The sequence below is a fragment of the Thermobia domestica genome, chromosome 5, assembly GCF_964235325.1.
Source record: "Thermobia domestica chromosome 5, izTheDome1.hap1.1, whole genome shotgun sequence".
Lineage (NCBI taxonomy): Eukaryota > Metazoa > Arthropoda > Insecta > Zygentoma > Lepismatidae > Thermobia > Thermobia domestica.
This window is the reverse complement of record NC_137458.1, coordinates 303,499,804-303,525,336: the sequence shown is the minus strand read 5'-3', so window position 1 is coordinate 303,525,336 and position 25,533 is coordinate 303,499,804. Positions and strand designations below refer to the sequence as shown.

The 25,533-nt window shown below is 37.0% G+C and overlaps 1 protein-coding gene across 1 annotated transcript in view; it reads left to right on the top strand.

Moving 5' to 3' along the window:
* The window catches only part of LOC145685614 (phospholipid-transporting ATPase ABCA3-like), a 148,649-nt gene extending 133,186 nt beyond the window's left edge, over positions 1-15,463 (top strand). The window contains exons 13-14 of the mRNA XM_081758004.1: positions 13,485-13,632; positions 15,423-15,463. Of these exons, the coding sequence (XP_081614130.1) occupies positions 13,485-13,632; positions 15,423-15,463 (189 nt within the window). The remainder of the gene's footprint in view (positions 1-13,484; positions 13,633-15,422) is intronic.
* The last annotated feature ends 10,070 nt before the right edge of the window (positions 15,464-25,533 follow it).

Genomic DNA, 25,533 nt, shown 5'->3' with positions numbered 1-25,533 from the left:
AGGAAGGATATCCTTTCCACTGGACGAGATACTCCTTTCTGCGACCTTTTGTTCTTGTACGTAATATTTTATCGATGAGGAACGTCGAAGGGAGCGGCACTGGTTGTAATTCTTCTCTGTAGAAAACACCATCGATGAGTTGATGATTTAAATCCTCTAGTCGATACACTGGTGGGTTTCTTGGTACAATGGCTTTTACTCTGAATATTTCCCAAGTCCAGTTCTCGAGGTAACCCTTGTCAAAGATACGTTTTGTTTTACTTATACGAACAGTATCACCAACAGATAAATCCGTATCTTGTTTTGAACGTTGTAGCTTTTTGTCGTATAAGTTATGCCACACCTCCAGTAAATTGTCCTGAGAAACGTTTGCAGGTGCCATTTTAATACTGGAATGCCGACTTTCATTGTATGCTTTTACAAGTAAAGGCAATACTTTGATGTAATTGTATGTTTGATATTTGGTAAAGTATTTCCACATACGATGTTTCAATGTCTGATTAAATCTTTCTGCGATGCTGGCTTTAATATCTGGATCCTTTGTTGTAACATGTTGCACATTGTGTTTCCTGAAAAACTTTTGTACTGTCTTGTTGGTAAATTCAGTTCCTTGATCACTACGTAGCACAATTGGTTTCCTGTCCTGGAAAATCATTTCAAATGCATTCACTATATCCTCGGCACTTTTTGATTTTAGTGGTACAGCCCACCCGTACCGACTAAACACATCAATCACTGTAAGAATATAGCGGTAATTGTCATTATAGTTTTGAAGGGATTGTAAATCATTTAAATCACATTCCCATTGATCATCAATATTGTTAACAAGATAAAAATCTCTACGGAAACGACGACGTACAGGACGATGTAACGTGTAGGTAGGTTGTTTGTTTAACCAAAGTTTTATTTTGGCTAGAGGTATAGATTTTCCTGTGGCTTGCCATAATTTCTTTGCAGTAGAAAATGATGCAGGGTGTGCTGGATTGTAATAAATGGATTTCAACTTTTTGTTCATGGTTTGTACGTTGACCATTGTGGAATGATACGTTTTCTTTTTGGTCGGACTTCTAAAACATCATCATCATCTTCTTCTTCTTCTTCTCCGGAAGAAAATAATTCAGGTGCCGGTTTTGGTGGTGCAGATCCTTCAGATGCTGTTGTACTATTATGCTTGACAATATAGTTTAATCTCCGTGGATTACCAATCAATTCTTGAGGTGTGTTTGACGATGCAAGGTAGTTGCAAAACAATTCCCAGCCTTGAGGATTAGAATGTTTCCTCGGTCGAGTCACATCACACATTAAATCTAGAATATTGGATCCATGTAGTTTATTATCGTTGATGTACACTGTTCCTTTATGATCCCATGTAATTGCGTCATCTTGTTTTAAACGACGGAATAGTAGTTCGGCTTTCTTACGATACATTTGTGGTATTGCGGCTAAAATTTCTTGTTTCGTGCTATCGTCAACATTCGGGACGTCACCATTAGGTTTCATTGATGTAATTGTAAGTGGTATTGGTTCTTCTTGTTTACGTATCATAAAGATATTTCTGTAATATTCTATTGTACTGATTCCATTTTTCTTCATCACTTGGATACGATGTATTCAATATAGATTGCATTTCACGATCGAGATTAGATTCTCGATTTTCACTCACACGGGATGATGATGCATGCATTCGTTGAAGCATTTCTGGTGGCACTAAAACCATCTTCTTGCTATGTTCCATGATGTTTATTGTTTAAACAAAATACTGGATAACACACTTCCTACAATAGGTGCAAGTAATGCAGGTAAGAATCCTCCTTGTTGTACGGCTAAATGTTTCTTCTTTTTATCCAATGATTTTGTATTGTCTACGAGATAGCGGAGCGTGTTCTTGTAACGCTTTAATCTTGACTTCTGCGCACTTGTCAGTGGAACATTGCCTTTTAAGACATTATAACAACATTCACAAATACTATGAATTAATGAAGCGTCTGCATTGGCAATAATAGCTTTACGCAATCTTGGTTTAGCTTTGTGCAGAGCACGTAGCAGATCAGCGTGTTTCACTGTAGGAGACATCGTGACAGACTAAGTCATTCTTTTCACATGCACAATAATTTAAACATGTTTTGTTGGTACGTAAACATAATGATGCAAATCGTCGGGAAAAATATTTGTACGAAATCGCATTTCATCGGGTGTATCTTGTTTAAGATCCATCAGTAAATAGCCATGTGGATTTCTTGTTGCGTCTGCATAACTTTCTTGTAGAAACAGTGGATGCTCAGGCATGATTTGATAACTCATATGCTTGATTTGTGACTTGTCACGTGGATTTTTAAACAACACCAAATACGAACAATTTAAACTCATATTTCTATTTGCTTTACTTTGATGAAATACATTTTGTGTTATAAAAATCACACTAATATTTCGATGATGTGATCCTTTTGTGAACATATCAACAATATCACTATTCACTTCTCGCATATGGTCATCAATAATAATCAAATGTGGTCCATCTTGAGGCTGAAAATCTTTCATTCGTGGAAGTCCTTCGTGAAATTCTACTGGAACCGGCATTGTTGCATAGACGTCTTGCCATTCTGCATAATACCAGTATATCTTACGAAATTTTGCATTGATCATGGTTGGGAGATGTGACAGTAATCGCTTCACAAAATACGTTTTTCCACACCCACTAGGCCCTGCGAGAATACAGGTAAATGGATGTTTCCACTGTGTATCCATGATGAACACTAACACCTTGTTTCAAAAATGATGCGTATTTAAAGCGAGTACAAATATTTTTGTTTTAGTTTGTAAATTCTTGCACTCACTGGTGTGAAAAGGAAAAAAACAGTTCATCTGTTTATCGAGTAGTTGAAAACCGTTTATTTGTTAATCGAATAGTTGAAAACCGTTTATTTGTTAATCGAATAGTTGAAAACCGGATAAAGTTTAACGGTTAACCGTGAAAGCTGATCACTGTTTGATTTAAATTCTATTTGAAAAATTTTTCGTTACAAATTTGTATTGAAATTTTTGTTTGAAAATTTTTTTTCAAATTTTTTGTTTCAAATTTTTGTTTGTAAATTTATTGTTTCAAAATTTTTTGTTTGAAAATTTTTCGTTTCAATTTTTTTGTTGAAAATTTTTCGTTTCAAAATTTTTGTTTCAAATTTTTTCGTTTCAAAATTTTTCGTTTCAAATTTTTGTTTTGAAAAATTTTTAGTTTCGAGATTTTTGTTTAAAAGTTTTCGTTTCAATTTTTGTTTTGATTTTTTTTTTTAGTTTGAAAAGTTGAAAAAAAAAGTTTTAAATGCCAAGAATCTTTCCTATCAAAGTTTCCACCTAATTCCTAGAGAACATTGACCAGGGACCTCGTCGCGCATCAAAACCAAATCATCGATCATGTGACTGTACTACACCCGAGGGGTTATACCAAATTGAAAGGGGATACCCGTCCATACCTTATCAAATAGGATACATTGAGTCAATAACCAAACACGTGGTTGTACTAAAAAAATTTGGCAATAGGACCACCGAAACATATTGAAGTCCTGCACTATGCTTAAATTGGACAATTTCAGTGTACCCCTTGCCAAATTTTAAGAAGGGTGCAACAATATACCCATGTCTTATGATAGGAAATAGATCCCTGTAATCATATAAGGTAATAGGATCTCATCCAAGGGGATAAAATGGACCAAAAAACCAAATACGTGGTACAACATATTTCTTACATTTATATTTTTGGCAATTTTGTACCCCTAAAAGGGAACGAGGTGGACCATCCAAATTTATCATGATACATATTGAGGTCCTGTACTATAATACCAAATGTTTAAATTGGGCAATTTCCAAAATTTAAGGGGTGGGCCAAGGTACTCCTCCCAAAATTTTAAAGGGGTGCACCAATATACCCATGTCTTATGATAGGTAATGGACCCCTATACATGACCATATAACTATATAAGGTAATAGGACCTCATCAAAGGGGGATAAAATGGACCAAAAACCAAACACGTGGTACAACGTATTGCTTACGTTTATATTTTTGGCAATTTTGTACCCCTAAAAGGGAACGAGGTGGACCACCCAAATTTATCATAATACATATTAAGGTCCTGTACTATAATACCCAATGTTTAAATTGGGCAATTTCCAAAATTTAAGGGGTGGGCCAAGGTACCCCTCCCAAATTTTTCAAGGGGTGCATTAATATACCCATGTCTTATGAAAGGTAATGGACCCCTGTATACGTCCATATAACTATATAGGGTAATAATACCTCATCAAAGGGGATAAATTAGGTCAAAAACCCCCGAAATTTGAATTTTTGGCAATTATTTACCCATGAAAGGGAACGACATAGACACCCAATACTGATAGAGGTACATACTATGGTCCTACCCTACCACACCAAATTTTTAGATTTGGCAATTTCCGAAATTTAAGGGGGGTGGTCCTATGTACCCCTGCCAAAATTTAGGGGGTGGGCCAAGGTACCCCTGCCAAAATTTAGAGGGGGTGGTCCTAGGTACCCCTAGGTCATTGACCCCTGGCCTTGGGGCCCCTCATTGAGGATAATCAAAAACGCGACAGGGTGCCGCAATTACTACTACCATGCGCTTGTGCCCCAGAAAAAAATGTTGGTCCACCAGTGGGTGTTTAGTCAAATGAGTTGGCCAGTTTGCCTGTTTAGCCAATGAGTTTGCCAGTTACCCAGTTTATTTAGCCAAATGAGACAAGCTGCCGCCGCCTGGGCGCCTGCCTGTCGCTTCCACCATTTCATCTAGCATACTGTTCACAGCCTGCCAGCAGCTCGGGTTTAGCGTAGGGATGGTCATAAAGTTTCGGTTCCACGAGGAACTGGTTCTTGGAGATCCTGTTTTCAGAACCGGTTCTGAATCCGGTTCCAGACCTGGATCCGAAGAACCGGTTCTAGACCTGGATCCGAAGAACCGGATCCAGACCTGGATCCGAAGTACCGGTTCTAGACCTGGATCCGAAGAACCGGTTCCAGACCTGGATCCGAAGAACCGGTTCCGAAACCGGATCTTTTAGAACCGGATCCGTTCAGACCCGAAAACCGGTTCCACCAGGAACCGGTTCTGGCCATCCCTAGTATTGCTATGTTGGCTTCACTGCCTTATAGCTTACACGGGAAGGTCCCACAAGTTGTCGCTAAAATCTGATTACCACATAGCACATCTGATAGAGCATCATGAGAAATGAAAATGAGCAAAATTTAAAGTGCTATGGACCAGAAGGATAGGAGCTACTGGGCTTCAAAATTTGAATATCCAAAAATTATATCATAGAATTATGTACGTTTAAAGTAAATATCTTGAAAACCGTTAAAGCAATCAAAACAAAAGCTTCACAATATAATGAGAACAAAATGTCGTATCGAAAACCATAAACAGTGTTGCCATATGTGAAGCAGTGTTGCCAACCCACCATAAAAGTATCTTGTTTGAAATAGCACCATATACAATTGTGCACATATTTAAAATGCACTATTATCACTAAACACAACAGTGAAGTGTAGTAGTACAGTGTTGCACACAATTGGAGCTACGTGTGCTGAAAATGTACAATGGAGAAATCTGATATGTGGCAACAGATGATAATAAAAAGGAATCTGGGTCTCACCTTGAATTTTGTTCAAATGCATAACACAGATAGTATAACATAGCAAATATCAGCAGTGTCACAAAATATTGATGCATTTGAAAAACGAAATTGAGTGCTGCCATTTTTACGTCCTGTATCAGCTCCGAATCTATATAGGAGTGTAAAGTGGGATTTGAATTACTATGAAAGAGAAAGATTACAATGAAATGTAAGGTGAAAAGTACAAAAAAAAAAGTGTCCGTGGCAGGAATGGAACCTGCGATGCCTAATATGTCGGCTGCCTAGCCTTTTAGACCACACGGCTATCTGGCCGACTAAAAATGAAATGAGGTAGTAATAAAATAATTATATTTCCAATGTGAATATGGTAATACTACAGTGTACAGTAACATAATCATATGGTATGTAGGAAGGAAATAAAAGAATATATCGCTTAACATGAAAGTCAGAAACCAAGAATTCCTCTTCCAAATATTGATAAGATAATCGAGAACCTATTTACAGAATTACAAAACAAGTATTTCTTTCCTTGCATGTATCGTTTTGTTTTCCCGACTTGTCTGCTTATTCATCGGGACTACAGAAGGATAATGCAAAATCCTCACTAGTGCATTCCTTTATTACCCTTTGTTGCCATATAGCAGATTTCTCTATTGTACATTTTTAGCACATGTAGCTTCAACAGTGTGCAACTCTGTACCACTACACTTCACTGTTATGTTTAGTGCATTTTAAATGTGTATATAGTGCTATTTCAAACAAAATATTTTAATGTTGTTTTGGCAATACTGCTTTACCTATGGTAACACTGTTTGTGGTTTTCGATAGGGCATTTTGTTCTCATTATATTGTGCAACTTTCATTTTGATTGCTTTAACGGTTTTCAAGATACTTACTTTAAACGTACATAATTCTATGATATAATTTTTTGGATATTCAAATTTTGAAGCCCAGTAGCTCCTACCCTTCTGGTCCATAGCACCTTAAATTTTGCTCATTTTCATTTCTCATGATGCTCTATCAGATGTGCTATGTGGTAATCACATTTTAGCGACAACTTGTGGGATCCTCCCGTGTTAGCTTCTACCCTTTCCAGCGAGCCCAATCTCGCGTCAGTACAACTACAACTGTGGCCACAGTAACGTCTCCCGTAAAAGATGTCGATAAAATTTGCCGCCAAGTGCGAGATTCGCAGATTATCCGTTACCTCATTGTGTGAAGGGAAAATCTTCGTCTGAAGTTCTTAACAAGATCAAATCAGTTTGTGGCGAAGAAATTATGAAGAATGTACTAGCGTGTTTAATTAGTGTCGGGAATTTAGAAAACGATCGTATTGATGTGCACGATGAGCAAAAGAGTGGAAGACCGTAAATTTTGACTGATTCGCTTGTTGAAAAAATTGAGAAAGCTGTTCGTGGCGACCGCAGATTGACTTAACATGAACTTTCGGTGATGTTCCCACAAATCTCCAGATCTCTGCTGCATGAAACAATTACAAAACACTTGGATTTCATAAATTGTGTTTAAGGTGGGTCCCAAAATAGTTGACAGAGCAGCACAAATTGAATCGAATCGCAACTTCCAAAGAGTTTTTGGAGCGGTATGAACTTAAAGGTGATAATTTTCTGCATTCTATTGTGACAGGGGATGAAACTTGGGTTGTCCGCCTTCAGACTATCATCTGTTCACCTCCCTGAAGTTGGTGTTGAAGAATTGGGCAAAAGAGGTGGCCTCAAACTTCTTTGACCAAGGCTTAAAAAAAATGATCCCTAGTCTTACCAAGTGCAACAAGAGGGATGACGACTATGTAGAACAATAGTTCACATATGTACTGATGTAACCATGTTTAAGTTTTTTTTTTAATATTTTTTTTTGAAACCGACAAAGATCTAGTACACTTAATTACTGGGCGTACTTCATAATAGAGATTAAATTAACACTTTCGATCCTAAGCCCGAGTCAAACTCGGGTAGTCTGTTTATTCCAAAACGCCGAAGCTCGAGTCCAACTCGTTTTTTACGCAATAGCCCCTATGTACAGTGTTGCCAGATCTCAAGCTTCAAAAGTAGCGAGGTTGTGCTCGAAAAGTAGCGGATTTGAACTATTTGTAGCCCAAAATATTTTTTGCAGCTATACACACACACACACACACACACACACACATATATATATATATATATATATATATATATATATATATATATATATATATATATATATATATATATATATTCGAGTTGGCAACGGTCAGGCAGCGACCATAGTTTCGTACTGTTGTCGGTGGTGTTAGAGCAATCTCTACATACGTCAGAATCAATAGAACTGTAATGCGCAGTGACCTGGGCAGATGGTGATAGTATAAAATAGACGACTTTTCTGATTTCCAGTTTTGTGGACTCTGAAATACTCTTTGAAACAATTATATTCTATAGTATAGTTTTTCATTTTTATTCCTCACTTGTTTAATTCATTTCCTAAATTCTTAATCTGGCAGCCAAGAATTTTTGAAGTTTTTATTATAACACCACTTACTCATTATGTTAATATGGATAATACAGTAACATAATTAAATTTTAAATGTTCATGCTACACAATTCCACACAACTATTAGGTCTAGGCATAAACAGAGACCAAAACACGATCACTGATATTGCAGCAGCTCAAACTCAACAGAAATCTAGTGTTGTCAGAACTGGAAATTGAAACAAAAACTCAACTAGTATCGAACATGTTAGCTTTAATGAAACTATTGTTCAATATAAACTTTTATTGTATAATATAAAAATAATAATTTGTGATGTCATATATGAAAATAAGAAAATAGCGGATTCTTAAGAGTTATAGCCTGTATATAATTAAAAGTAGCCCAAAAAGTAGCGCGTCGCCCAATTTGAAATTTTGGTAGCGAGGGCACCTAAAAAGTCGCCCAATCCGCTACTTGTAGCCCAATCTGGCAACACTGCCTATGTAAGTTGTTATGGGTTGCGGTCGGTTGTTGGCTGTGTTAAATACTTAGTGAGACTCGGTCCTTGAAGAAATACTATTCATCTGATATCCAGCGGAGAGTAAACGAACTTGCAGGTTAATTGTTGTGATCAACTTTCTGCGTTTGATTGCATCACGTTCAATAAAATAGTGGAGTAGCCTATTTTGTTCCGAAAACTATTTTATTTTACAGAAGTTGTATTCCCGCAGATTTTCCACTCCTTATTGCACACCATTGTCACTGCTCGCACTTCACACGCGGCACGAGTATCATTTTTCTATTGTAAAAATTTTTGCGGATTGTTAAAAAAAAAAAAAAATGTTTCGAATAGCAGCGTAGCAAACTATCCCTTCTTACATCACCAAATTATATACTCGTAATAAAATCTAAAATCCAAAAATGTGTTTGCAATGTTTTTAGTGCGTTTATTATTATTATTATTTAGCAATGAACTATATTTAAAAAAAAAAAAAAAAAAAACAGGATACTGGAATAAACAAGGTCAAATTAGCCCAGGATTGAAAGTGTTACTTTCAGTTTCTTATCTCTGGAAGGCCTTCTCTGCCAGTGTGCATAGAAGACCTTCAAATTTTAGTGATTTTGCTATGAAAATCCCCATAAAGTAAAATTTGGTCGTTAGAAAAAAAAATAGATTTTGTTAAAGATGAAAGTTTGGTTTGGTTACCCCAGTTGTGATTTCTAACCATCAGGATGCATTCGATTTTTTAAAATGCATTATTCTGTAGAAAAATCGTTGTGTAAGACCTAGTGTTTTGATGTGCATTGATCTAGTAAATAATAATAAAAAAGACATTAATCGAACCATTCAGTTTTAAATTCATCAAAGAATTTAGCGACACATGACATTTTCGAATTAATCTTTCTCATTCAAGAACTCTAGGAATTAAGTGATCAAAATCAAGGGCGCCGATTCCGGGGGGACCGGCCCCCCAAACCTCAGGTGGGCCCCATATTATATTTATGAATATACAATATTTGGCATAATTTGAATGCAATTTGCCTTAAAATCATCATATATATACCTTCTGCATCTGAATGCTCCCCCAAAAAAATTACAGAGAAATCAGCGCCCTTGATCAAAATTAATAAAATTTTCATTTCTTTCGTTATTATACAAGGTATGATCAAAAAATACGATGAATGATATTTTTGCAGCAACTGCTGACGCTACAAACATCTGATTGTAATCTATCCGATAGCGTCATCCGTTGAGACAGGCAGCGTCAAGTTGGAACACGTTCTGACTTGGCAGCAGAGATGTGCGTCTACGCGTAAAAAACGATAGTTTACGTTTACGTGTCAACTATGCGTAGACAATGTAAACAACGTAGACTATGTAGAATATGTCAACAACACGTAATTTAATATGGCATCGTGGACAATAAAGGAGCTTTCTTTTGTCGTTACCTTGCGAAATTACGTACAAAATAAAATGCCTAGACCAGCGAATAGTAACTTTCGAATACTTAGTTTCGTTTTGATGAAGAAAAATGAAAAATATTATCCATTTTGTAAAATATGCAAGAAAAAATTGCCAAATACAGCAGCTTCAAGACTGAAAGCACACAGGTGAGAATTAGTTTTGTAAGTTTCATTATAAAAGCAGTGCTCGAAGTGGAAAATCTAAGGAAGTGGTATGTGCAGAGCAGAGTAAACATACATATTAGATAATTCCCTCTACTTTTTATATGTTTGTCGTTTCCCTAATCTTTCGTTGCACCGAAGCAAAACAACTGAATGAGGAAATATGAACAAACGAGCAACGAAATTCTTCCTTACATTTGATAGTGGTTGTCTACATAGTCTACACGAGAAAAGGTGTAATGTAGATTACGTATAGATTACAGTATACAATCGCGTAGACGTAAAATTATAGTTTACGGCACATCACTGCTTCGCAGTCAGCGTCCAGAGCCGCTAGAGTGAAGTTGTGTTTGCCATGTCTGTCGCGCATCAACAACGCGTGAACATTAAGTTATGTTTCAAGTTGCTAAAAAGTTCCAAAGAAATTCGTGAAATGTTGAAATTGGTATATGGCGATAATGCTGTAATCAGTGTTCGAAGTGGGAAAAAAAAGCAGAGGCGGTATGTTCCATTACGATTTTTATTCGCCATACTGGCTATCTAAATGTTGAAATACAGTGAGGGTATGTTGCCTAAAAGATTGCATTTCTATTTACATAATGACTGAAAACCACTGGAGAGCTTATCTTTAGTTACGGGGGGGGGGGGCTGGAGAGATTTTGATTTCTCGCCAACAACTTTCTAAAAATATATTCCCTTATGTTGTATTATGGAGAATTATACAGGAAAATGCTTAAGAATCGAGTTTTTATATTAACAATTTCCTGTGGGAAACTCCCGGACCCACCACTCGATTGAAGGGTATTCCGAACGCCCGGAAGAATCACCCCACAGCAGAAAACCCCTAAATCCGCTCATGTTGAAAACACGACATTTATATGAATCAAGACAAGAAGACACACACACATAAGAAAAAAATTCAATATGGCACATCAAAATATAAACTTAAGCATCTTTGAAGACATCAGTTTAAAAATACAAAAGGTAGAAAGAAGATAACAAAAATGTCGGCGTTGTCAACTTAGAAATTATTTCTACATAAGAAATAAAATATTTTTAGGTGCAAATCTATTCGTCAATTACTGTGTATAAAAATGAATTTATTACTGGCATTTAGCATCTACTTTCCCGTGACAGTATGTCTTGATCACTGAAAAATCAGAGGCGGTATGCCTTCAACACTGTAAAACTAGAGGCGGTATGGCATACCACCGCATACCGTCTCACTTCGACCACTGGCTGTAACTCTGAAGACTGTTTACAAGTGGTATGAACGATTTAAAAGCGGAATTGAGTCTGTAGAAGACGAGCAACGTTCAGGACGTCCATTAATCTCAAAAACATAGGAAAAAAGTGCAAAAATTGTTCGCTCAAACAGGCAGAATAACTATTCGAGAGCTTTTCAAAGAACTAAACATCTCGCACGGGTCCGTACAAAGGATTTTATCCACCGATTTGAAAATGAGAAAAGTGAGTACGATAGTCGTTCCTCGACTTTTGACTGACGAACATTAGTTTTTGGTCGAATAAATATTCCTGTCTGTTCACATCCACCGTATTTAAGATTGCCATTCCTTCCGGAAAATCCGGAACCGTCACGGAATCGAGATGTGCGTCCCAAAAATATTTCTCGGGAAGCTTAAATGTCCCTGATTTCAGCAAAGAAGAAAGGGGAGGAATATTATAGTTTGCATTTTTTCACAGGATTAAGTATATAATTATTCTCTTCAACTTCTGGGTATGGAAATTCAACAGTTGAAAAAAAATGAATACAGTGAAACCTCTCTAAAGCGGACAGCCGTGGGGAATCAAAAATTGTTCGCTATAGAGAGGTGTCCGCCTTAGAGAGGTTTCAATATTTTCTTACGTAAATTAGTAAACAATGCAATATGCAATTAGAAAAAAAAAATGTTTTTGCATATTACCAAAATGTTACTGTGCCTGCACTACCCTCCGCCATCCAATACTCTATGCTCGAGGCACAACATGGAAATAATGTGTTATAATTCTCTGCAGTTTACACTTATCACTATTTACTACGATTTTGAGACAATATGCGCACTCACGGGTAAAAAAAAATATATCAAATCTGTCTTCTGCTTGGTTAGAGATTCCAGCGGGACAATAGAATAAAGTGTCATCCCAAACGGCGGGCAACTGTCTATCACTGTTGTGTCTAAAGCAGGTTAGATGAGAGTGGAATGCAAGCAAAGGACATGAAAGTGTTGTTAAACAGAGAAGCTTCGTCTGGGTTGCTGAGCAGACAGTTGAGGAAGCAAAATGGTGACACATGTATGAATTACTAAAAATGTATTTTTACAGTACTTTCCAACTTATTTCTAGAGAAAGTGTCCGTAATACAGAGGAAAATAATACCTATAAAAGATAGAAAAGACTGTCCGTGTCCGTACTAGAGAGTGTCCGCTTTAGAGAGGTTTGCCAATATGTTTTTTCCTATTACAGTGTGTGGGGATTACAAAATGTGTCCGTTACGGGAGGTGTCCGCTTTATCGAGGTTTCCGTTAGTAGAGGTTTCACTGTACATAAAACAGATTTAATTAAGTTTACGATTTAACTCCTTTGACATGAACGAAGCATTCGTAAAAATGAAATCTTTGAGTTTTACGCTCCACGGTTATGCCGGCTAGGCTAAAGGAGACGGTGATGATGAGGAATGAAATGGTGGAATGAAGAAAGTGGGAGGAAACGGGAGAACTCCGAGGAAACCCATGCATACGGTGTTTGTCCACCACAAAGTTCACTTGGCAGGAGCAGGGTTTGAACCCGGGACCCCATGCACCCGAGGTGAGCGCTCTACCACTGAGCCACCGCGGCCCCCACGAAGCATTCGTTTCATCGGGACAGGTACAAAAGGTTTTACTACTCAATCTTATTGTTATCTTTAGTACCCTGTTTCAATCTGCATCTTGCTTCTGAAATATTTTAATCATTAATCCCTTACCGATATTTTTGGTAATTTTCCGCTGACCATTCAAGAAGAAAAGTATATTGTTTTCATAAAACTGAATTTAATGTACACTCGAATTTTAAGGAATGTTCTTAATGCGTGCTAACAAGTGAGGATACAATACAAATGATAATAGTCTGATCCCTTAAATCTCGATTTTGTTTTTAAAATCTTAAATAGTACAATTGTTGCTATTAGTGATCATATAAAATAGTGCTTATAATTGTGTACGTATTTCTAACTTTTTACAGTTTTCCTTCTCGTGTGATTTCTATTGTTCTTTTTCAGTTTCTCTCCAAAATGGGTTATGTTCCACAATCTGATCCTCTCATTGAAGGTTTAACCGGAAGATCTATGTTAAACTTGTTTGCTCGCTTACGAGGAATATCTAGTGAAAAACGAAGCTCAATTGTTGGTAAATGGTTAAATGTAATGGGCAAGTATACACTTTTATTATTATTATTTTAGATAGACTAAGTGTGCTTTTACACTAGATCCTGTGAGCCACTCACGCGAGCTGCAGCTACGAGTTTTACATTGGCTTAAATGTACGCCTTCACACACGCGCTTCGATGTAAGTGAGCCGCGACCCTGAGCTGCTATGAAGATCACCCCACCACTAGCCGGCTCGAGAGGGCTGATGGCGGGGAAGAAAATAATACGCAGTCTTATGAGAACCCATCACACGTGAGCGTGAATTCAGTTGGAATGGAGAAAAGTGTATAGATATTTGATATTGAAAATTTCCTCATTTTGGTGTTACTCTGATGAAATGCACTTTATACTATTATACAGTTCGTTAAACAAAGATATAGACATCTGCAGTAATTGAAAATTTTTCTTTCATCATTTCTCAGTTCAGGAAACAGACTGTTACAACGATAACCACTGTATTTACGTTGTTTATTTCATTTAAGGTTAGTTTAAAGTGACAAGTTTTGCCGATAGATGTCACTACAGTCTTCGTATGTATTTTTTACCTTTCAGGAAAATTCACGATTTTTCTTACAAATTTTAACCTAGAGATTTCAAATTTTTCGAAAAGAAACTTCATAACCTATTGAAGACAACAATCCGTGTCGATTGTTTATTTAGAATTTTCTTCATTGTTTAAATGGTTTGTTTGTTGAAAGGGATATCCAAACCTTTAACAATATAACTCTTTCAACAATGACGAAGATTCAAAATAAGAAATCGGCACGGATTGTTGCCTTCGATAGGTTATGAAGTTCCTTCTCCAAAAATTTGAAGTTTCTAGGTTGAAATTTGTAAGAGAAATTGTAATTTTTTGTGAAAGGTAAAAAATACATGAGATACGAAGACTGTAGTGACGTCTATTGGCAAAACTTGTCCCTTTACACCAACCTCAATAGTAGGGCAAAAGTGATTTAACGTATGCACTCGCTATACAATAGAAAAAGAAGAAGAAAATGATATAATGTCATGAATAATCTTATTTTGTAGATGTCAAATTTTCAGTCGATAGATATCAATGTTTATTGATTCGTTATTTCGCTTCCCCCTCTCTTTGGTGTGATTTAGAGGCGAGAAAACAAGTTATTTTCAATATCAATAAGAGAGCGATTTCCACTCATTTACAGAAGTATTTAGTTTAAATTTTGATTGCCGATAGGTTGGTAAAATGTTGTCCCATTTACCTGAGTTGGAACAACCTGAACGTATCGTGGTTGTTGTCCACCCTGTCCTGAATTATGACAACACATCTGTCGAGAGAAATTACTGTTTTGCCAATTGCTATTCAGTCTGCCCCGATTGTTTCTCCAACTATTACCTCTATTTCCGCTGTAAGTATTCCGGTAATTACCATTTCCTCGATAATTATTCCATCTATTTCCATTTTGATTTCTATTTTGATTGTTCCAATTTCTACTGTTATTTCCGCGATACTGGTTTCTTCCACGATTTCGAAAAACTCTGCTATTTTCATATCTTGACTCCTATCTCCATTATTTTTACTCGGTTGTTTTTCATCATCCTTAACTTTTGTGGATAACGTTAACTGTAGTTCCTCAATTTTCTTTTCTAATTGCGCTAACTTGAGTCAAGCTCGGTGGTTCCTGTTTCACTTTTGTATCTAACTTGCCTCGCATTTCTCTTCTAAGAATTAATTTACTTTCGTCTGAATCGCTATCCTCACTATCCGCCTCTTCCTTGATTTTCTTTACTAAATCTTTTATAGTAACTTTACCTGTCTCTCTTTTTAAGCTCTTATCTATTTTACATTTGTTCTTTTCTATTCTCTGTAAGTCCTCTACAAACTTATCTATTGTAGACTAAGCATTTGTATCGAGTTTCTCCATATAATATGGTTGGAGTCCACCAACACATACCTATCTTTTTCGCATCCGACATTTTGGAATCTAACCGTTCACACATTACGAGCATGTCATACACGTAATTGATTATCGGTTCGTCCTCCTGATGCAAACGTTCTCTTAATTTCTCTTCAATGTCCAAAGTGACATTTGTCTTTGTAAATTCGTTGATTATCTGTCCCTGTAACTCTTTATAGGTAATCTCTGCTAAATTTTTGCGTTTAAGGAATGACTTAAGCCATTGTCTGCCCGTTCCACGAAATACACTAGGCAATAACTCTTTTCTTTTCTCTTCCGTCACGCTTGCCATTTGACATGCATCATCGAATCCGTCGAAAAATCCGATGATGTCATTGTCCGATCTTAAATCAAACTTCGGTAGTTTATTAATGTCTGCGTAAACCGTCACGTTAGAAGCCATTTCTGTCTTATTTTCAACCTCTGATTCTTTTTCTTTATTATTAGTATTATTAAATTCTACAGATTCTTCTCTTCTATTAAAACAAGCTTTCTGTCTGTTAACTAACTCTCTATCTAGTTGTAAAATAGACGGAAAGTCTTCCGTGAACGATTGTGGCACCGGACTCGAGGGAAAATTGCTAACCGGACCTTCTTGAAATAATACTTTCGGACTTTCTATGTTTTGTATTATAGGTTTTCGTGTTTCCTTCTCTCCGGAGTTCTAACCTCAAATAAATTATCTATTTCTAATGGTATTCCTTTATTAGCTTTTTGTGCGCGAGTCTTAATAATTCCTGTATTCATTTATTATATCTATTTTTCGTACATAACTATTAATGTCTTATTACTTTATACGTATAACTAACACCACATAATACTAATTAACCTTAACCTCGTCTAATAAAATAAAGTAAAATAAAATATCACTAATATATTTCTATGTGCCATCACCACTTATCTTACACTTCTAATTCTTCCGGGAATCAAACCAAGGGTCGCTTTCACCATGCCAATGGTGGGTACTTTAACTATATACACAACTGTCTGTCCCGGGAATCGAACCAAGAAACGCCTCCACCATGTCAATGGTGGGTACTTTAACAATCTACAACAATGAACCGCCCGGGAATCGAACCAAGGGCTGCCTCCACCATGTCAACCCCCCTTGTCGTGCCTTTAAAAGCAAGTGCGTTTGTCGAAGTGACAGGAAGGTTGTCCTCCTGACATTTTCTATAATGCCAGGGAAAATTCTATTACTAATTTCAATTAAGTAAACACAAGACGAGTTAGGTTTAGAATCATTGTATTTTCAATAATCAATCGTGATGTTAGAGTGTACTTTGTTGTGTGTGTGTAGGATGTACAAACATTACCAGATCACAACTTAAGGAGTCTGATTAATTTCCCTATTTGATGACGTAAAACGAATAGCAAACACATACCTTCAGGATAGCTGTCGATGTTGTTTCTCAGGAAGCACAAGGTGCAGCAGAGTAAACTCCAACTACTGGCTACAATAATACTGCTCAAATGTTCCACTGTAGAACGGTTATAGAACTTGTATTATGAACTAGTTGACCATAGCTCATGAATAGTCTTAAAGTAAATCTCGTCGAATTATAAAATGACAAAAGACTGAACTGAGAGTCTCTTCTTCGTCGAATAATAGTCTGAGACCTCTCTCCGTCGAATCGCCTCGATCTCTTCTTCCTAGAGTATTTATGTCAAACCTGTCACTCTCCAAACTGCCACCTTGCTTCACATTTCTCCACGTGTTTGCCATCTCATTGCCGAAATTCACATTTCTGCAATGATAATCAAATAGACAAAATCTCCAGACAATTTGTCAATTGTCAATTTGTTTGTCAATTGTCTATCTCGGTAATCTGACAATTTTGTCACATCCTAAATTTGTGTCGATGTTAACAACTGACAAACATAAACATTACAACTTATTCTCACAACATTCCTGACACAGCATTACTTCAGTGTTATTCTTCGTAATCAAAATATTGCACATTAACACATCTGTATTTACAACTGACACAACCAAAACATGGACAAGATAATTTTGTAATTTATTTCCTTAACCTAATTCTGCAATTACTTAACTTTTAATTTTGTCTTTTAGTTCTCTCACATTCATTTTATCTTTATTCAATCCAATTATTAAAATTTTAGAAATAAAATCTATTTAACTTCAATCCCTCAACAATATATATATATATATATATATATATATATATATATATATATATATATATATATATATATATATATATATATATATATATATATATTTGGCAGTGCCTTTAGCCTAGTTGCAACCATGTTGACCGTAGGCAGAATATTGGAGAGAAATGTTTCCCATCATCTGGAAAATGGAAAACGCTATAAACCTATAGTCATAAGGATTTTGTAGCAACTAGTGAAACCGTGGGAGTCCTCTTTCGATTTATTGCGGTGTCAGTTTGTGGAGTATAAGTCGAGGTCGTCTACAGATAAACCCAGTTGATTGGGATGACCTCAATTGTCGTGTGCTTGTGTGTAGATTGGTCGTTAATTTGCCTTCAGGAAGTCCCTGCTGGTATCAACTGGTTTCCAGGCCTGAAGTTTCTCTTCAATGCTTGTGTCACCTGACTTGATTCGAGTAAACCAAATTTAGAGCACAGATTTCCTTTTTGCTTTGCAACTTCCGACTTGTATCCTTCATTTACGTCTGGTGTTATTGGAGACAACTTTCATCCCTTAAATTAATTTTCAACTCAACTTTATTGTCCTTCAAATTAAGATCTTATATTACATGTTTAAGTTTGGTGATTTGTTTTCAAAGAAAACTATATCATCAGCAAAGCCAACCTGAAACAGATATTCCCTGTTCATGTTGATCATTTTGTTCTTGCAATTCAGAAACCGAAACACACATTAAAGCACGTTTTAAGAAACTTGGAAGAAATAGTTTCTTTTCGACCTTTTGGAGTGTATGCAAAGCCAAACAGTTGGATATTCGCAAGACCTACTCAAGAATGTTTCCAAATAACTGACGTAGGTGTCTTTGACACCGATCACCATCGAATCCTTAGCCGAATCGAGTGGTTCTTTGTATTAATAACCGAAGCGTACGTGTAACTCACATTTGATTGACTGTTCTATCACTTCTATATCATTTCTTTCGATACCTGTTTTTGATCAATTATGCTATATCGACCTCAAAATCTAGCCTGTTTCCTTGATTGGGAAGATATATCTGTTTTCTAACTGGTAGTTGGTACCTTAGAAAATGCTTTAAAAATTGTAGGGAGAAGACTAGATCTGTATTTGGATAGGTCTTTTTTGTGTCTGTTTCTGCAGGCCACTTTCTCTATATGACACAGGAAGTCGTAATCTTAGGATACAATACTATATACATTCAACTCTTCCATGGGCCATTTTTTTAATGTTATGTGAGATACTATTGACAGATGATATTATGAGAAGCACTCCATAAGTTCCCGGAATGCTGTTGTGGTCTTGGCATTTGTGAGGCAATTACAATGAATCTTATACAGTACAGTCCTTAGGTTGCCTAACAGACTGAAATAGTGTGACGTCACATCCTTCTCGTTGCCATGGTGATCGCCATTTTATTTTCTAAACAACAAATAGCTTAAATACCTAAATGCAAAGCGAAAACATTGATGAAATATTTCGGAATTGCAAACATTAGAATGAATGAGATATTTATGTTTCTTTTTAAATATTTCTAAACAATGAAACTAAAATCATATAGAAACAGAAAAAGAGAAATCAAATGTACTTGCTTTGTTCATAATCAGATATTAACCTTAAATAATTCTGAAAAGATTTAAATTTATAAATATAAGTATCATAACATTGCATACGTGTACATGATTAATGTTTAACAATTGTTTAGAATATATGCTGAACTACTCATAATTGGATTTTTTCTTATTGTGCTGTTTCTAAATGCTTTTTTTTTTTAACAAAAAAGTTGATAGGGAATAGAAGAGAAGATCTGACCAATATCCACTAATGGCCCAGATTGAAAATTTCCAAAGGCTTGCTTTCTTCCCCTTTTCTTTTGAAATATTGTAAACATTATCATTCCATTATCAAGAACGGAGATAAGAAAAGTAAATGTCTCAATAGAATTAACATTGTTCTGCTAAAAGATTTTTTTTAATGTATATTTTTATAATTTTCCTTGTGCTGACAGTTTGTCAATCTGCACGTTCGGGATTTTATATTGTGTATAATTGTTTCTTAAGGTGGGTTACATGATAATGACGTTTACATTAATTATTTGATTTCTACATTATAACTTGAGAGATGTGACGCTTTTAGAAATCAGTTCCTTAGATATTAGTCTTTATGAATTTTCTTGATTTTATTCGTAGTTTCCTAAATGAATTTCCATATTCTAAATCTGTGCCCTTTCCCACTAGCTTTATTAGTCGTAAAAAAATACTTAAAGCCGTTGTCGTTGTTTGTACTAGACTTTAAAATACACCATTCTCTTCACGCGTTTGTATATATATATATATATATAAACATGGCGATTACCATGGTAACGGAAAGGAAGTGACGACATCACTATTTCAGTCTATTATGAAATTGACAAGTGTGAAAAGGTCATTACAGGCAGTGTACTAGTAGTGTAGCTGAACGGATGAGTGTGTAGTGATCAGCCGGCGTAGTTTCACAGATTAACGCAATTTCAGTCGGCGCAACGCGCAAACATCAAGTTCATGTGCAAATTGAGAAAAATCTGATTCAGAGAGTTTGACAGCCTTAAAACAGTTTAGCACCATCGGATGTTTGACTCTTTCCAAAGCTAAAAATGAGCCTTTTCTGTTCCGCCAATGTAGAAGAGATCAAAAGTAACGCGTCGGCTGAACTTTGGAAGATACCAAAAGTGTTGGTATTTCCACCAATCGCAGAAGCGGTGGAACAAGTATATGTGTTCTGAAGGTGTCAACTTTGAAGGCGATCAAGTAAATGTGTACTTATATTGTGGTAATAAAGAGCTACAACAGAATTCTGGGATCTTTTAGATTGTCCCTCCTATTACAGAACTTGTATAATATTGATCGTTAGTTGTTCTACACCCCATGTTAGGGAAGAGCGGGATAGTCCCGATCAGGGCGATATAGCGTGAAAAACTTGTCGTAAATAGAAGCAGATGATGACGCCTTACTGGCAGCTGTCAGATGAACTAATTTTGATCGCGACGCCATTGTAGGAGTGATAGGTATTAAATGAAGTGTTGTTTTTTTCGCTGCGTTTGATGTAATATTAGGCAAAATATTCAACAAAATGTTCGCAACAAATAGGCAAAACTTTTCGTGCTTTACGAGCTAGATTATAACAATTTTTGCTTAGGTGGCCGGCATTCCCCCATTCTCCCCTATATTGATAATTTGAATGCGTTCTTAAAGCTATTACATTCTATACAAAAGTATTACATTGATATGAAACATAAAATGCAATAAAACCTTTTCCCAACCTGTTTATCATACTGATTTGTTTTGTCTTCCTATTTTGTTTTGAGGTGATATTGCATGGTGGTATATGCACCTACCATCTGCACCATAGTGGGGCCCATCATTCATTGTACTCAGAGGTGACCGAAGAAAATTTTCTAGGGAGGGGCTCATCTCCATGGTTGCTATATTTCGTCTGGTATTTCTGGTATTTAATATACTGGTTTGCTATATTACGTATACATTTTCGTAAGCCAGAGGGGGGTCCGAGCCCCACCCAGCCCTCCCCTTCGGGCGCCCATAATTGTACTGCGTTATATAAGACTCTGAAATCTTTCTTTCTTACTCATTGTTAAGGTATTTAGTTTCATCTCAAGCACCTCTGAAGTTCTAAAGAAAGTTGGGTTGGAATGAAAAGATCGAAAACTCATGAGAAACTTATATCTGAACCAACAGAGGGGGAAAATTGTGAAACAAAATACAGAAACTCATGCTCTTTATCTGGAACAAGGAGGAATTGCTACAAAGTGGAAAGAATAAATCATTATTCCAATTCAAAAGAAAGGCGATAAAACTGATTGTAACAATTATCGAGGCATTTCTCTTCTGTCAACATCCTATAAAATCCTCTCAAAGATCCTATCAGCAAGATTTACCCCAAACGCAGATGAAATTATTGGAGATTAACAGTGTGATTTTAGGAGAAATCGATCAACTATCAACCAGATATTTATTATTCGACAAATACTCGAAAAGAAATTGGAATACAATCTCCCGATACATCAATTATTGTTTAATGGTTTTAGAAAAGCCTACGACTCGGTTAGAATGGAAACATTGTACAACTTTCTTACAAAATTTGGAATACCGAAAAAGCTAGTTAGATTAATTAAAACATGTTTAAATGAACTCCAAAGTAAAATTCGAGTAGAAAAATTCTTGTCCACTAGCTTTCACGTCGAGAATGACCTGAAACAAAGAGATGTGTTGTTCCTATTATTATTTAACTTTGTTCTGAGTACGCTATAAAGAAAATCAAAGATAGTAACCAGGGCCTAGAGCTGGATGGTATTCATCACGTTATGGTGTATGCTGATGATGTAAACATTTATAGGGGATTATAGGAGAACAATAGAAAGCAATGTAGGGATCTTATTAAACACTTCCAGGGACATGGGTTCAGAAGTACATGCAGAGAAAACTAGATACATGGAAGTTCACCGCATTGGCGGATTAAACCAAACGTCTTGGGGGGGACTCTTTATTGTACAGTGGAATATGTTCCCCGAAATCCACCCCCAAAGAAAGGTAAAACGGATTCAGGAAAAGAGGGTGAAAGATATAATTGCTACGGAATTTTCACCATAATGCCCCTCCACCGAAAAGATATTCTGTCTACAGGCCTGGTCGTGGCTATGTTTTAGTAAATATTTCGCTAGAAAAAATATCAGGTTAAACATTTCTTAGAATGCTAATAATGTTTCTGTATTTTAGTAAAATGAATTAAACAAAAGGACAAAAAGAACTTACAAGTTACAACGCAAAACACGCTTTTCGGCGAACACCACCCAAAGCGTATCTGTCGATATAATATTGTCGCGATCTACGACAATGTCCCTATGACATTTAAAAGTGCTAGTCCATTCAGTCGCTTTCCGCCAGAACGAGATCGCAACTACGTTTTCAGTCGGTGCAATGTGAATTAAGATCGTTATGCACTGACCACGCTCGAATGCAGGGTTACAAATTGAGTTGATATTGAGTTAAACGTCCTTTTCAGCAGCGAGGCTATATGAGACCTACTGATTAACGTGGAATCCGTACCACAAGGTTACAAGTATGTGCAGCAGTTTTCGCATAGTCACATGAAGATCTTCGTCGCTGGTGGTCAAGGCCTCCAACGCAGTCCGTGATAGAGTTCCACCTTTTTCTTAATTCTCTTCCATTTAGAAGTGCAGATTGAAAATTCAGAACTAAGGAGGGAAAACAGCATTTTTTTTCTTGAGCTCCGACAGTTCTGTAAAATATTTCTGCTAGAACGCGGAAGTTGTTGCTCAGAGTTTAGTCTTGCGCGTGTTGGCAATAGAATGTTGAGTCCGTATATATTTAAAACTTCCTGCGAAGACGAGTTTTGAGGTCTTCTACAACCGAGTTCTTTAGTAGTAAGATGTCGTGTCATCTGCCCTGAACTTCGTACGATGTGTTTGTCTTTGGGTGAGATGAGGAGTGTGAATCTGCTCGTCGACACTGGCAACCATTCCGGATATTGCTTCGAAAGTTGCCTTGAATTCTTTGCTGTTTGAACGCTTCTTGTTTAATGCTGCGATAGTGTCCTGAATGGTATCTGACGTTGCGTTCATGTCTAAATTTGTTTTCTGCAAAAGTCGATTGAGGGGGAGGGCTATCGTGAGAATACCCTGAAGACACGTAATAGTTACGATAAACTCGCTGTCGTGCATGGCAGAAGAAAGTGCCCATGCTTTGGCTGCTGTATCTAACTCGAACCACTTGGAATACACTGTAGAACCTCACTTATTTATTGAAATTTTACGTGAAATTGTAACACCGCGTCGTTCCGTTCAACTCACCTCGTTTCACACAATGTCTCCAACTGGCCACTAACCGTAAGCTTAAGGACAGTATTACGTTTTGACGATGCGGTGAAAAACGCAATGATCTCTTTCGTTGTTCCCAGACAGTTCCTCACGCATTGTACTGACGACGACTTGAAGATGGACAAGTTGAGGCTGTGACTGCAATATGAACAGTGCAGCGCGTTTGAAGCCTCCTTCTGGATCTCCTGCATTGCCCGGCGACTTTGAGAGGTCGTGACGGCGCAACCATCTGTAGCAATACCAACGCAGTTTTTCGGGTCGAGTGAGAAGTCTCGTAGCAAAGATAGAACAATTTCTCCAATTTTCCCTCCAGTCAGTGAGAGTTCGGGCGTGGGATTCCGAGCTCGAACCAATGTCCTCACCTTTCAGCTCTGCTGATCGAGGATCAATGAAACCGAAGCAGTCTTCTCTTATTTCACTCATGTGTTCGTACATTAGAATCAATGACAGCTGAGATATGTGCGAAAAGACCGTAATCTCATCAAACATAAGAGAATAAAACTGATCCTCTCGCACTCGATTGACAATTTTACAGACGTGATTTCTCATTCCCAACCCTCAATGAGGGTATTTTGTGTAGTTTTATTGACAAAAATGGTCCTTTTCGATGCTTTCTTCCAGTGATTCTTTAAGAGATCGTCACTACAAACCATTCTAAATTTGAGCAAATCTCGAAAATTGGCCTCGTTGAACTTAGTTTCTGCACTGTCACTATCTGAGATCCAATTATCCGCACAAGCATCGTCCCTGTGCAAGGGCGCCGATCCTGGGGGGCCCGCCCCCCCAAATCTCATGTGGGCCCCTATTGTATTTATGAATATACAATATTTGACATAATTTGAATGCAATTTGTCTTAAAATCCTCATATATATACCTTCTGCATCTGAATGGCCCCCCAAATTTACGGAGAAATCGGCGCCCTTGTCCGTGTGGCCTTGAAAAGCGATGCCTTGCCTTCCAAGGAATATCACATTTCCCAACATTAATTTCAGTTTGTCGCGATTTTGGATGACTTGTCTTCTTGACGAGTTGATTTGATTCTCGACTGATATCACTGGTTCCCAGTACTTTTTCAGAAACGGTTTTCCGACCTCAAGAGCGCTAATGTGATATTGTGCCTTGTTGTGAGTTTCTAAAATACCGTAGAAAGTAGCGAATTTCTTCAAAGGTTTAGTCCCAAGAGTTTGGAGAGGCACGTTTCTTCGATAGCCCCCCCCCCCCCCCCCCAAACCCGTTGCAAAAAGTGAGCAATATTTACAAAAAAGATCCCTCTCCTTATGGGAAAGAACCAGCCATGGATGGTTTTCCAGATGTTCTGGCCTCAAGTAACACCGTCCTTCTTCATGAGATTTATCTGATATTATGACTTGAGTTATCGTTAGCGTAAACGCGGCATACCGGATACAGACTATTTTTAAATAGAATTTAAAGAATTAACCCTCTTTTGAAATAACACAAGAACGACCCCAAACTTTGTTCGTGTGGCAGTAAGCTACAAGCGGCAGTGTGTGTAATTTTAATATTTTAGAGGGCTCTTGGGGGGGGGCGATCGCCCCCCTCGCCCCCTCCTTTAATCCGCCCCTGGTTCACCGGGATCGTAATACTGCAAATTATAGGAGTGTCAAAATATCAAATAGTACCTTCGACAAACTACTAGGATCAATGTTAACAGACCAAACCCATGTCCACGAAGGAATTAAGTATTGACTGAAAGCAGGAAATTCGTGTTACTATTCAGTTCAAAATATTTTGTCGTCGCGAATTCTATCGAGAAATTTGAAGCTTAAAATATATAAAACGATAATCATGCCTGTTGTTCTGTATGGTTGCGAAACATGGTCGCTTACTCTGAGGGAAGAACGCAGGCTGAAAGTATTTGAGGATAAAACCCTGAGATGAATATTCGGATCCAAGGGGAGCGGAAATTGGGAATGACAAAAA